The 13,543-nt window shown below is 44.1% G+C and overlaps 1 protein-coding gene and 1 long non-coding RNA gene across 10 annotated transcripts in view; one reads left to right on the top strand and one right to left on the bottom strand.

Moving 5' to 3' along the window:
- LOC112668209 (uncharacterized) overlaps window positions 1–3,660 on the bottom strand; it is a 130,726-nt gene extending 127,066 nt beyond the window's left edge. The window contains exons 1-2 of one of the 6 annotated variants that reach the window (XR_007408781.1): window positions 3,622–3,660; window positions 2,707–2,880 (exon numbers count right to left, since the gene is read on the bottom strand). This is a non-coding gene — a long non-coding RNA (uncharacterized LOC112668209). Of the gene's footprint in view, window positions 1–2,706; window positions 2,976–3,355; window positions 3,377–3,621 lie in introns of those variants that run through there. The other 5 variants (XR_007408782.1, XR_003141573.3, XR_003141576.3 and 2 more) reach the window with 5 other exon arrangements.
- PPP1R1C (protein phosphatase 1 regulatory inhibitor subunit 1C) overlaps window positions 1–13,543 on the top strand; it is a 119,297-nt gene that overhangs the window by 48,078 nt on the left and 57,676 nt on the right. For 2 of the 4 annotated variants that reach the window (XM_025460398.3, XM_025460399.2), the window contains exons 3-4: window positions 6,003–6,040; window positions 8,163–8,234. In XM_025460398.3, coding sequence (XP_025316183.1) covers window positions 6,003–6,040; window positions 8,163–8,234 — 110 coding nt within the window. The remainder of the gene's footprint in view (window positions 1–6,002; window positions 6,041–8,162; window positions 8,235–13,543) is intronic. The other 2 variants (XM_025460397.3, XM_025460396.3) reach the window with 1 other exon arrangement.

A 13,543-nucleotide genomic window follows, 5' to 3' on the forward strand; every position in this document is an offset into this window, starting at 1 on the left:
AAAAAAGAGGGCCATTCCAGTGTACATTCCTGAACCTTCCTTTGGTAGAGACAACAGGGATGAGAGAATCTGATTTTTCTTAATCTATTATTCCAACAAAGTCGCAGGCAACTAACAGATTAAAGCATAGTTTTTATGGCGACAGCTACAAAGAAGAAAAGCTTTGGAAACTGAATTTATCACATTGCAGTTAAAGGATGGCATTTACACACTGGATCAAGTGAGTAAGACTCACGGACCATGAAAGCAATTCAAAATTGGTATCAAAAAAAATTGGTATCTATAGTTAAAGTTCTGCATATGCTTTAAGTTTCTGGCTCCATGCGAAATTGGTCAGATGAAATACGAATTAGTGAAAACAAACCTATAGCCTTTGCCATAGAAAGAAAAGGATATTGGGAAATCTCAATTTCCTTCCTCCCGTTTGAGCAGGCATATTTGGCTCTAGCCCGGTCTGTGTAGTTATGCGTAGATAATGCCAAAGGAATGCCTTGATAAATAAAATAATCTAGGTGGGGTGTGTGTGTGAGAGAGACACTTGTCATCACACACAATAGTGGTGGTTTTGTGAAATTCAATCCTATTGTAGTGAATTCCATTGGACTGGATGACGACTGGCCTCACTACTTTGCCCAGGGACACTCCCGCATCAATAAAACAAATGTGAGATCATGGCAACAATACAGCAGAATGTTGCTTCGCTGCTTCAACCTGCAATTTTGTAAATTGACGGAAGGAAATTATCTACTATATTTTAGGATTAGTTATTTGTTTTTGTCTTTTGGTGTGAAATGACTGAAATCATCCACCATATTTTAGGATTAGTTGTTTTTGCCTTTTGGTGTGAAATGACTGAAATCACAAAATATGCAGTTTTTCTTATCATGTTCTAATATTTTCAGTAAAGTAAAATGATCATTTGATCATATAATAAATGTGTAATTATAATTTTCATCAGGAGACTAAAATAGACGATATTTCTGTCAACTAATGAGAACAAGTCCCAAATGAGTGAAGTGGGAAAAAACCATATGTTTAAATTCTAAACAAAAAGTAATTTATGGGGATCCCTGGGTGGCGCAGCGGTTTGGCGCCTGCCTTTGGCCCAGGGCGCGATCCTGGAGACCCGGGATCGAATCCCACGTCAGGCTCCCGGTGCATGGAGCCTGCTTTTCCCTCTGCCTGTGTCTCTGCCTCTCTCTCTCTCTGACTGTCATAAATAATAAAATAAAAATTTAAAAAAAAAAAAGGACCCACTTTAAAAAAAAAAAAAAAAAAAAAAAAAAAAAAAGTAATTTATGTTTCTATTTTTGAAACTCCCCAAAAGTTCATAATAGAAAAGCAATATAAGCTATTTTGGAATCATGCAAAACAGGCTTATACTATAGAATACAATTCTATATTTTTTTAAAAAGACTTATCTGGCTAACCTAATCAGTTCAAGACAAATACTAATAAGAAAAACTAACCAAGAAGAATAAAAGCCTTTTTTCATTGAATTATGCAACGAGTAACGTCTACACAGTTGCCTTAGAAAGACACTCTTTTAGAGTGTGTTACACAGACAGTTAAAAAGCACAAAGGTGAATGACTGGACACCATTTTGCTCTTAAAACAATAGGTTCTGAGTCCTGGGCTGAATTCTCAACAACTAAGGCATAAATAAAATATTAAGAAACACTAGGGGCCGGGGCAGCTGGGTGGCACATTGGGTAAGCCTTCGACTCTTGGTTTCAGTTCAGATCATGATCTCGGGGTCTGGGATGGAGCCCAGAGTGGGCTCCCTGCTCAGGGTGGAGTGAGCTTGAGTTTCTCTCTCCCTCTGCTCCACCCCCATTTGCTCTCTCCCTAAAATAGATCTTTAAAACAATCAAAAACAAAATATTGGCATTTAACGATCCAGTGGATCACAAAGAGGCACTGTTAAAGTGGATCATAGCTGATATTTACTTAAAAGACAGCAAAGATTTTGCATTGATAGAACTGCTTCATCCACTGTACTCACAGCTGTCTGATAATGACTCATATAATAAACTTCCAGTGATTTTTATCAAATAACTGTGATTGCTGTCCTCAGCCAGTAGCTCCTGTCTGCCTACCCCTGTACAAGCCACGGGTCAATTCATTATTAGGTTCCATAACTTCCAAATGTTGCTGATCAAGACAAGTTCAGCATAAATAATAGTGTCGAATCCTAGTGATTCTAACTGCTTATCTATTTTTTGATTTTTATTTTTAAAATTTATTTTATTTCGTGTATTTATGTTGTGCTGCTGCTTGTCCGTTTTGGTCTCTTACTGTGTGAAACGCCAATGTTCTGTACTGTGGCCTTACCTAGAAATTTTACTACATACCTGTGTTTCTTTTTTTATTTATTTATTTATTTATTTATTTATTTATGATAGTCACAGAGAGAGAGAGAGAGGCAGAGACACAGGCAGAGGGAGAAGCAGGCTCCATGCACTGGGAGCCTGATGTGGGATTCGATCCCGGGTCTCCAGGATCGCGCCCTGGGCCAAAGGCAGGCGCCAAACCACTGCGCCACCCAGGGATCCCCATACCTGTGTTTCTATAGATCCACATAATACATATAGTTTTTCATTATAAAAGTAATGCGTGCTCACTAGAAAAAGAATATACATGCCTTTTTCTATCATCTCTCTCCAGATGGTTTATCTATACTTTATGGAATAAAAAATACCATACCTATAGTTTTGAAGTCCTTTTAATTTGCATACGATGCTTTCACGTCCACAAATGCAGATCTCCATCACTGTCCTTCCGCAGTTACTCTGCTGAACTCCTTCAGTTTTGGGGCCATGAGCTCACGCTCTGGGCTTCGGCCCCTAAGTTAGGCGGTAGGGAGACCCCACCGGGCGGCTGCGAGGGGGAGAGGGCGGGCTCTGGAGACCTCTGCCTCTTCCCCATGCCCCGGCCTCCTCCTAACCCCCAGGACCCACGCCCCGCCCTCTCCCTCACCTGGGGGCCTCCCCGCCCTCTCCCTCACCTGGGGCCCTGCCCCACTTCCCTCCCTCACCTGGGGGGCTCTCCCCTGCTTCCCTCCCTCACCTGGGGCCCTTCACCCGCCCTTCTCCGGCACCTGGGGGCCCCACCCCCTCCTTCATCTGGGGGCCCTCCCCTGCCCCTCTCTCACCTGGGGGCCCCACCCCCTCCCTCACCGGGGCCTCGCCCCTCTCCCTCACCTGAGGGCCCCTCTCTGCCTCCTCCCTTCCCCGTGGGCCCTCCCCCGTGGGCCCTCCCCGCCCTCTCCCTCACCTAGGAGCCCTCCCCCGCTCCCTCCCTCACCTGGGGGCCCCACCCCCTCCCTCACCGGGGCCTCGCCCCTCTCCCTCACCTGGGGGCCCCTCTCCGCCCCCTCCCTTACCCGTGGGCCCTCCTCCCCGCCCTCTCCCTCACCTAGGAGCCCTTCCCCGCTCCCTCCCTCACCTGGGGGCCCTCCCCGCCCTCTCCCTCACCTGGGGACCCTCCCCGCCCTCTCCCTCACCTGGGGTCTCTCCCCTGCTTCCCTCCCTCACCTGGGGCCCTTCCCCCGCCCTTCTCCGGCACCTGGGGGCCCCACCCCCTCCTTCATCTGGGGGCCCTCCCCTGCCCCTCTCTCACCTGGGGGCCTCACCCCCTCCCTCACCGGGGCCCCGCCCCTCTCCCTCACCTGGGGCCCTCCCCGCCCCTCCCTCCCCCGGGGGGCCCCCGTGCCGGGTTAGCCGCGGTGGACCGGCCGCCGGGAAAGCGCGAAGCTGGGGGCGACTCCGGGGCAGCGCTCGGGCCCGACGCCCCCCAAGTGCGTCCGGTAGGACCTGCTGCCCACTGGGGATACGGAGCCCGCGAACCGCGGGCGGGAAGGGGCGGGGTCGCCTACGGGGCCGAGCAGGGGCGGCCGGGCTGGGGCGGGGCGCGGGGCTCGGCGGGCGGCGGGGGGGAGCTGCGAGGCCCACGCGGGCCCGACAGGGAGCCCCGCAGGAGCCCGCCCGGCCGAGCACGCGCCCCCCCACCTGCAGGCCTCGGGCCTCGGGCGGCCTCCGCGGTCCCCCCGCCCCCCCCCTGCAGGGCCCGCGCTCGGCACGTTCCTCTGCGCGTGGAGGTGGCGCCAAAATGCAGAAGCGGCTCAGGCCCGCGGCTCCTCTCTTGCCCCCGAAGGCTTCCCCCTGGGCGCTGCTCGCTTTCCCGCCGCCCCCGGGAATCCGCTCCGGGGGGCTCGACCCGGCCCCGCTGCGCAGAGACGCAGGACGAGGGCACGAGGGTCGCGGTCACCTGCTGCGGGAAGCCCGGCCCCGGCCCCTGCCCCGGCCCCTGCCCCTACCCCTGCCCGTACCCCTGCCCTGGCCCCTGCCCGTACCCCTGCCCTGACCCCGGCCCCTGCCCCTGCCCTGGCCCGTGCCCCTGCCCCCGCCCCCACCCCTGCCCATACCCCTGCCCGTACCCCTGCCCTGGCCCCTACCCCTACCCCTGCCCCTGCCCGTGCCCCTGCCCCCGCCCCGTCCCCTGCCCCTGCCCCTGCCCGTGCAGCCTGAGACCAGCCCACGGTCGCCTCACAGGGCCGCAGGGCCGCGGGGACGGCCAGGGGTGAACATTCCAAAAGGCGGGGGATGAAGGAGGTCGGGGCTCTGCACGGCTCCCTGTTTCGGGAGGATTGAAGCCAGGTGGCTTTGGGGCTCCAGGTAGCTCAGGGGTTTGCAGCCTTGAGCGCCTACCTTCCCCCCTGCTCCTGCCGGGTGGGAGCCCACCGCGACCACCTCCAGTACCGATGCTGATGCTGCGGTCGGCCCTGCACGTGGCGCTCAGGGGGTCGCACAGCTGGCTGCAGTCTGATTGCAGAAGACAGTCTCCAAGTCCATTTTTTATTTTTATTTTTAAGTAGGTTCTATGTCTAGGTTGAAGCCCCAACTGGGGCTTGAACTCCCAACCCGGAGATTAAGACCAGAAGTGGGACCATTAACCGTCTAAGCCACACATGTGCCCCTCCAAGTCTCATTTTCTTGAAACGTGGAGAAACCTAGCCCCTGAAGTACAGATGAGAGAGGGAGAGATTTTTAAAGGAAGTCAAATAAATGTATAAATACTAAAAAAAAAAAAAAAAAAAAAAAAATCAGGATCCAAGGAAAGTAAGTGAGGGAGGAAAGAAACTCAGCCCTGCAGGCCCTCCTTGTGTTGAAGGGCAGCATGTGAGCAGCTCTTCCTCCCCCGCCCCTTTCTCACATTCCTCTTTCCGCATACAGGGTACATGTTTCCCTTGCTTTGTCATAAGGAAGATTTCTGACAGGGTAACTGATTCTTTCCAGAAGCATATAGAAAAAGGGCTTCTCAGAGTCTGAGTGACTGAGCGGAATGGAAAAGGAGCTCTGTTCAGCTTAGTGGAAAACTTGAGGAAATCTGACAAGCTGCAGTGAGTAGATTGGCAGCAAGATCCACAGAGGAGATTGTTTTACGCCTTAACACTGCGAGGTTGGTGACACCAACAGTTGGTTCAAGGGCCATTTTCCCTGGTTCCTTTCTGGATTACTGGAAGGAGGGCAATTTGAAATTTCAAAAGGGATGCCTTTCCTTTTTTTTTTTTTTTAACTGCCATTTTAAAAAAAAAAAAAAAAAAGCTTAGGGAAAAGGCTATCTCAGAAGAAAACCATCTTCTGTCCCCCTTTCCCTAAGCCACAGATGTCATATAAGCACAAGGTGGGGCATCCAGGTGGCTCAGTTCGTTAAGCATCTGCCTCTGGCTCAGGTCATCTTCAGCTCAGGTCATGATCCCAGGGTCCTGGGACTGAGCCCCACATTGGGCTCCCTACAAAGCAGGAAGCCTGCTTCTCTCTCTTCCTGCTGTTCCCCCTGCTTATGCATGCTCTCTCTCTCTGTCAAATAAGTAAATAAAATCTTTAAAAAGAAACACAAGGCAGTTATTAAATTATTTTAATCAAATTGTTGCAAATGTTAATATGCATATTATAAAGATGAAACCCATTTTCTAACGAATTATATCCACTCTCTTGCAGAAATAGATGACAAGAGGGTGACCAACACACAAGCTGAAGTAAGTTTTCTTATATTTTGTATAAGTAGATGTTCATTAAAAATTAAATTACAAACATGATTAGTTAGGTTTAATATTTTTTTTTAGGTTTAATATTTTATAAAAATATGTCATGTAAAAACTGGTTTGCTTTTCCTGAGTAAAGAAACAACAAAATGGGGTCATTAGATCTCTGCCCCTATGGTACTTTGGTTGTCAACCTACGAAATGCCAACCCCTGATAAAACTCGTACGATGAACCATTGCTTTAGTGGCAAGATATGGTATTGATATGTTCAACTTAGTGACTAGTTGTTTATGACCAACTACAGGCAGGGCCAAGGTCAGATCCTGGAGCAAGAAGCTGGGGAGCGGGCACCCCTGGAAGAGTCTGCTGGTCTGTGAAGCCACGAGCAGACCCCGAGGCTAGAGGTTCACATACGCGTGTAGGAGTTCAGAGGAGAGTTCCTATGGAAAATAGGAACCAGGGGAGGCTAGGGGAGCTGATAATGTAGGATAAATTGAATACAAGGACATAAGTAAACTCATGCTCAGGAATAGAACAACTATCACGTAGTGTGCAGGCATATTAGCCAATTCCCATGGCTGCATTAATCATAGAGCAATACCCAGAGGAAAATGTAGAAAGAACAAAATACCGAATAGTATCTCTTGAGACTTTTCTAAAACTTTAATGAGATTGTGTACTTGAAATACTTTGACAACAGAACTCATACATATAAAGCAGTTTTTATTGCTTAGTAAGTTTTACTACATGTTGCTAAACAAACTTTCCTGTAGGATTAATTTTCTGCTTGATCTTTGAATGTATATATGGAAATATACAAGAAATCCCAAAATGATTGCTTCTTGAAATCAACCAGATGAGACTGAATACAGTAAAGGAACACCAGAAATATCAACCATCCACATGTTTAACATAATAAACTGGTGGTACTAAGACCTTCTATTCTGAAGAAATCTGCTCGTACCATTTGTTTGGTTGATACGGATTTGACAACTATTTAATTGAATTTTTTTTTTTTTTTACTTTTTAATATATTGTTTTTGCATCAAGCAAATGTCTATATCTTGATAATACCTTTGAGGGCAAATAAGCTTTAGTATGTACAAGGAAAGATACCTTAAATTCTATTTAACGTCATTGAAACAGCTTCTAGTTTTTCAGACTCTGTATATTCTTTCCAATACACCTAGAAAAATTCCCAAAGCCTAGAATAATTCCCCAAAAGTGTCTTGTAACTATTCATACCTGACCTTATCAAAGTAAAAATAATTGCTCTAGATACTAAAACTCATTGACGAAGACCCCTACCTTTGCCACATTGAAATATAAATCAACACACGACTAAAAAGGAATCTTTGACATAATCGGATTGGGGTGTAGATGGTGTATATGTATTTTATAATAATAAATAATATTATATATATTCACATATATACGAATAGTTTGTGGTTTTGGTCTCTAAATATGTTTCTGTGTTGCAATTTTTGTAATTTTTAATGCAAACATTCTCTCCGGTAAGAAGAGAGTCTTATTGGTCTCGTGTGCATAGGTAAGAGTGTTATGCAGCAGTTTGGTTAGGAGAGGACTTATTTATCTTTTGAAAAAAGAAGAGAATATTATCTCCACATTGTAATTCCAAGTAAATGGGGAAGATAGACTGAACGTGTCAATTCCAGAAGTTTACAAACTGGTATCACTTACCGAAGACCCTCATTATCTATGCAGAACCAATCAAAAATCCTTTGAGCAGGTATAGTTATCCCGTGGACATAGCTTTTGGAGTACACTTTGTTCTGGCACTTACGATTTTTCTCTCAAACAAAAGGGATTGGTGTCTCTTTTTTTTTTTCTTTTAAAAATAAATGAATGCTATGAAGTGAGTAAAAGAGTAATTTCAAGACTGCAAGGGATGAAGGGTTTTCTGATAAAGTAGCTTTATATATCTGTTAAAACGGTGCTATCAGCGAACATGTGTATAATTTCTCGTTGATTTGAGTTGTATTTCATAACAAAGGGGAATCAGAAAGCTCTTTGAAATGTGGCACAATGTTTATCTCCCTCACAGGGCTAATTTTTATTCAAATAAGACTTTTCCTCTTTTCTCTTTGTTCACAGTCACAAAATGCATCCCCGAAGCAAAGGAAGCAGAGCGTGTACACACCACCGGCCATGAAAGGTACTGTTCAGGTACTGACTATGCGGGGTTGCTGTGAATGTTGAGTTCACGGCTGGCAGGCTAGGCTGTCTGTTTGCAAGGACCATAAGCTTGATCTAGTCTCAGCTCTACAGCTTGATCATGTGACTTTCAATAAGCTACTTTATCCACTGAAAGCTTAGTTTCATCAAGAATAAAATAGGTAGCTGAAGAAGGAATAACTAGAAATGTCTCAGAAATTCAGTCTGGAAATTCTCATTTTCCAAAATAATGACAGAGATTTTTCTTTTACCCTTCCTCACATATTTTCTTTGAAGGGATCTTTCCAGAATCCCTAATTACTCTTGCCAGTGTTGCCAGACGATTGCCATTTTTTTTTCTTGGCTTATGCAAAGTAGAGTAACTTGAATTTGGGGCAAATTTAATGTAAACTGTTGCCTCATTGCCTTGTATCAAGAGTAGCTCTAAGAAACCCAATCAAACAGCTATTCGCTGTACATGTAACAGCTGTTCAAATAACAACTAGAAATGCTAGCTCAGATCCTGGCATTTTCCCAAATTTCTCCCCCAAAACTGGAACTGGGAAAAGAACATCTAAGTGTGTCGGAATTCTGACTGACACCAGTTCCAGGGAAGGCTTCTTTTATTATTTAAAAAAATTTTTTTTATATTTTAAAGATGTCATTTATTTACTCATGAGAGACACAGAGAGAGAGAAGCAGAGACACAGGCAGAGGGAGAAACAGGCTCCCTGGGGGGAGCCCGATGCGGGACTCGATCCCAGGACCCCCCGGGATCATGACCTGAGCCAAAGGCAGACGCTCAAGCACTAAGCCACCCCTGTGCCCTACTTCTTTTATTTCTCACACAAAAATGTTCCTGACATGAGGCAGAGTGAGCTCTGTCCAGTAGCTCCTACTCCAGCCTGTCACTTGGGCTGTTGGCCCAGTGGCTCATCAAGCTCAGTTTCAACTACAAGAGAGGCCAGCTGAGCAGCTTCCTCTGGAGTCTGGAGAAATGTCTAAATTGGGAGTGAAATTTTCCACTCTGTATTCTCTCTAGATTTGAGGCTTTTTTTCAGGAAGGTGGAATATAAATGGACACATTAATAACTACTCTCAGTAAACTTCCTTCCTGTGCAGCTATAAAACACCATGTTTATTTGTTTGTAAGACTGCAGTAAATAACACAATCACCAGTATTGTACTTTATTCCGGGGTAATTATTGAGACTATCAGGCTTCCCTCTCCTGAAAGATAAATATAATCATTTGAAGATATAGTTCCTATTGTAAGTCATCTTGTAATTTTAAGACACATCAGTTTTGGCATGAATGGGCAACAGTAAAAGATATATGTTCACTATTTAATGATTTCCTCTGTTCTATTTTGGGATGGCTTAACTAAATAAAGGAATACTGTTCTCATATCCTCGGAGAATAATAATATTATTTTTAAAGGAAATTCTTAAAATCGATGTCCCAGGAGCTTTCATTATATTTAGCTCTCAAATATCATAAGAATGTGGGATCCTAACATTTAGGGAAGTTAGTCATATTGCACATTTTCACATGTGACCTTACTACCGTCAGTCCCTCCAAGATGAACATTCAGTGACAGTCATATTGGTCCTGGGTTAAAGGCTTGGGAAAGCATAGTAATTCTTTCAAGAGGCTACCAGGCAGTTATTACAAGTTACTTAGGCCCTCTTGATAACCAATAAATACCTAGGTAAATCTCCTGCTTCTGATTAAAAAAAAAAAAAAAAAAAAAAAAAGGAAGAGAGAGAGAAAGCTAAATCCACATGTTTTATTCAGGCTACCTGTCCCCAAGAGCTAGAAATGAATATTTCAAGACGAAATTAAGCTATGGTAACATATGGTGCATTGTGAGCATATTAAGAAGCTTCAATCATAAGAAAGATGAATTAGCAAAGGAAATGTTATTGAGATGCTAAATACGATAATACAATTGCTCCGAAATGTGTAGTTCTTCAAATTGCAGTGGAGCATCATTATATGTTATTGAGTATAAAAAAAAAAAAAAAAAAAGTTTGCTTGGAGAGCAAAGCAGAAACAGATGTGATTAATAGTTCTAAAAAAACTACTCTGACAAAAAGGCCAACCAGGATTTCATGAAGGACCCAGTAAATAACTGGTTAGTAAAACAAAACAAAGCAAAACAAACAAAACAAAAAACAAACTGGCCAAACTCCTTGCTTCCCCCTTCCTTTGCTCAGTCGTCAAGAGTTACCAGGTACAGAGGCCAAGGTGGCAGGAGGGCAAGATGCTACACCCCACCTATTTCTGTTTCATTTAACGCATGGACAGATTAGTCTCCTGTCTCCTAAGTGCATTTGGTTTTTCTCTTTCAAAAGTAACAGTGGCGCTTATGTCTCCACCAAGTTTCGGGAAACAGAGACATGTCCAGGTCTATATCCAAATGCTTCTGTTGTTCTAGTTTTAATTTTCCCCACTTCCCTCCCCTATGGTCAAAGAGAAAAATATGATTTGGTAAATTAATTACAATCCAGAATGGTGTATCAGTTAGGCTGGATTCTGAAGAAAGATCATCTCAAGGACCACTGGAATTATTGGGTGGTTGCCTTTTAGGGCCTCATACCTGGATCAATTAGTTTATGGCCAAGATGACAACATCATATGGTACAAGTATGACAATGTAAATGGAAGAATCTGTATATGGATCCCTTTTTTCAGCGATGTTTCATGGTTTGTCCACACATTTACTCTTAGAACGTAATAAACAGATTTAGTACTTGGTCTGCCTTTTTATTTATAACATTATAGGCATCCAATGTGTTCAAGGAGGTTACAGGTTAACTAGGGCAACTAGCCAGTGATGACTGAGTTTTTTCCAATGCATCTAACCTCAGGGTACCATATTGGCAACGTTCTCTTGAGGATTCCAGCATATTAGGCCTGGGGTGGAGCCAGATAATCAAAATCTCCAAGTGATTCTGCTATAGTAAGTCTAAAGATTGACCAGACTCAAATATCCAATCACCTACCTAACATGTCTCATGGAGATCAAAGAGATAATGAGATCAAAATTAGTAAGTTCAAGACTGACCTTGGAATCTTCTCAACGCCAAATCAGTTTGTCTTGCACTGTTTCCCTTCTCAGCAAGTGGAATATCTATCTGCCTACCTGTGTATTGCTGAGTTCTGAGAGCTTCCAGGGGCCCCTCCTTCTCTTTCACTCTCTTCAATAGTGGAACACTAGTTCATGGGTTTCACCCCATTAGCCCTCTTATGTTTCCCACTTTCTCTCTTATCTTCGACGTCACCACCATATTTCAAATCAATCACAATCAATCACAATCACAAGGAAATAGGCATACCTCAGAGGTATTCTAAACCACTGCAATAAAGCAAATCAAATGAATGTTTTAGTTTCCCACTGCTTATAAAAGCTGTTTATACTATACTGTGGTCTATTAAGTGTGCAATAGCATTATGTCTAAAAAAATAATGTATATGCTTTCATTTAAAAATACTTTGTTGCTAAAAAATGCTAGCCATCATCTGAGTTTCCAGCACCCCATAATCTTTTGCTGGTGGAGGGTCTTGCCTCCATATTGATGGCTGCTGACTGATCAGGGTGGTAGTTGCCAAAGGCTGGGGTGGCTATGGCAATTACTTTTTTTTTTTTCTTTCAGATTTTTACTTATTTATTTTGGAGAGAGGAGAGTGCAAGTGAGTGCAAGCAGGAAGAGTGGCAGAGGGAGAAGGAGAAAGAGAATCTTGAGCAGACTCCCTGCTGAGCATGGAGGGCATCCTGGGGGCTTAATCTCATGACCCTGAAATCGTGACCTGAGCTGAAATCAAGAGTCAGATGCTTAACCGATTGAGCTACCCAGGAGCCCCTGTGGCAATTTCTTAAAATAAGACAACAATGAAGTTTGTCATATCAATGGTCTCTTCCTTTCACAAATGATTTCTCTGTAGCATGTGACTCTGTTTGAGAGCATTTTACCCACAATAGAACTACTTTCGACCTTGAAGTCAATCTTTCCAAACCCTGCCACTTTTTATCAACTAAATTTATGTAGTATTCTATGTCCTTTGTTGTCATTTCTACAATCTTCACGGCATCTTCACTGGGAATAGATTTCGCCTCAAGAAACTACTTTCTCTGCTCATCTGTAAGAAGCAATTCCTCATTTCTTACGGTTTTATTATGAGGTTAGAGCAATTCAGTCCCATCTTTAGGCTCTACTTCTAATTCTAGTTCTCTTGCTGTTTCCACCACATCTTCAGTTACTTCCTCCATGGAAGTTTTGAACCCCTCAAAGTCAACCATGACAGTTGGAATCAACTTCTTGCAAACTCCTGTTAGTGTTGATATTTTAACCTCTTCCCATGAATCATGAATGTTCTCAGTAGTACCTAGAATAATGAATCCTCTCCAGAACCTTTTTGATTTGCTTTACTCGGATCTATCCGAGGAATCATTATCTATGGCAGCTAGAGCTTAATGAAATGAGTTTCTTGATTAATAAGACTCAAAAGTCAAAATTACTCCTTGACCCATGAGCTACAGAATGTATATTGCATTAGCAGGCATGTTAATCTTGTACATCTCCATCAGCACTTTTGGGTGGCCAAGTGCATTGCCATTGAGCAATAATCTTTTAAAAGAAATCTTTTGTTTTTTTTTCTGAGCAGTAGTTCTCAGCAGTGGGCTTTAAAATATTAAGTAAACTATTTTATAAACAGAGGTGCTGTCTTTCATGCTTTGTTTTTACATTTATGGAGTATAGGCAAAGTAGATTTATCATAATTCTTAAGGGCTCTAGGATTGTCAGAATAGTAAATGAGCTTTGGCTTCAACTTAAAGTCACCAGCTACATTAACCCTAACAGGAGAGCCAGCCTGTCCTTTGAAGCTTTGAAGCCAGGTATTGACTTTTCTTCTCTAGCTCCGAAAGTCCTAGAAGGCATGTTCTTCCAAAAGAAGGTGTTTCATCTACATCGAAGATCTGTTGTTTAGCCACCTTCATTAATGATCTCAGTTAGATCTCCTGGAAACTTGGTACAGCTTCCACATCAGCACTTGCTGCTTCACCTTGCACTTTGATGTTATGGAGATGGCTTCTTTCTTTAAACCTTAGAAGCCAGAGGCTTTTGGGTGGCTCAGTCGGTTAAGCGTCCAATTCTTGATTTCACTTCAAGTCATGATCTCAGAGTCGTGAGATGGAGTTCCACATGGGGCTCTGTGCTGGGTATGGAGCCTGCTTAAGATTCTCTCTCTTCTCCCTCATCCGCCCCTCCCCCAGCCTTGCTCATGCATGTTCTTTCTCTCTCTTAAAAAAGAAAAAAA

Source organism: Canis lupus, chromosome 36 (genome assembly GCF_003254725.2).
Source record: "Canis lupus dingo isolate Sandy chromosome 36, ASM325472v2, whole genome shotgun sequence".
Lineage (NCBI taxonomy): Eukaryota > Metazoa > Chordata > Mammalia > Carnivora > Canidae > Canis > Canis lupus.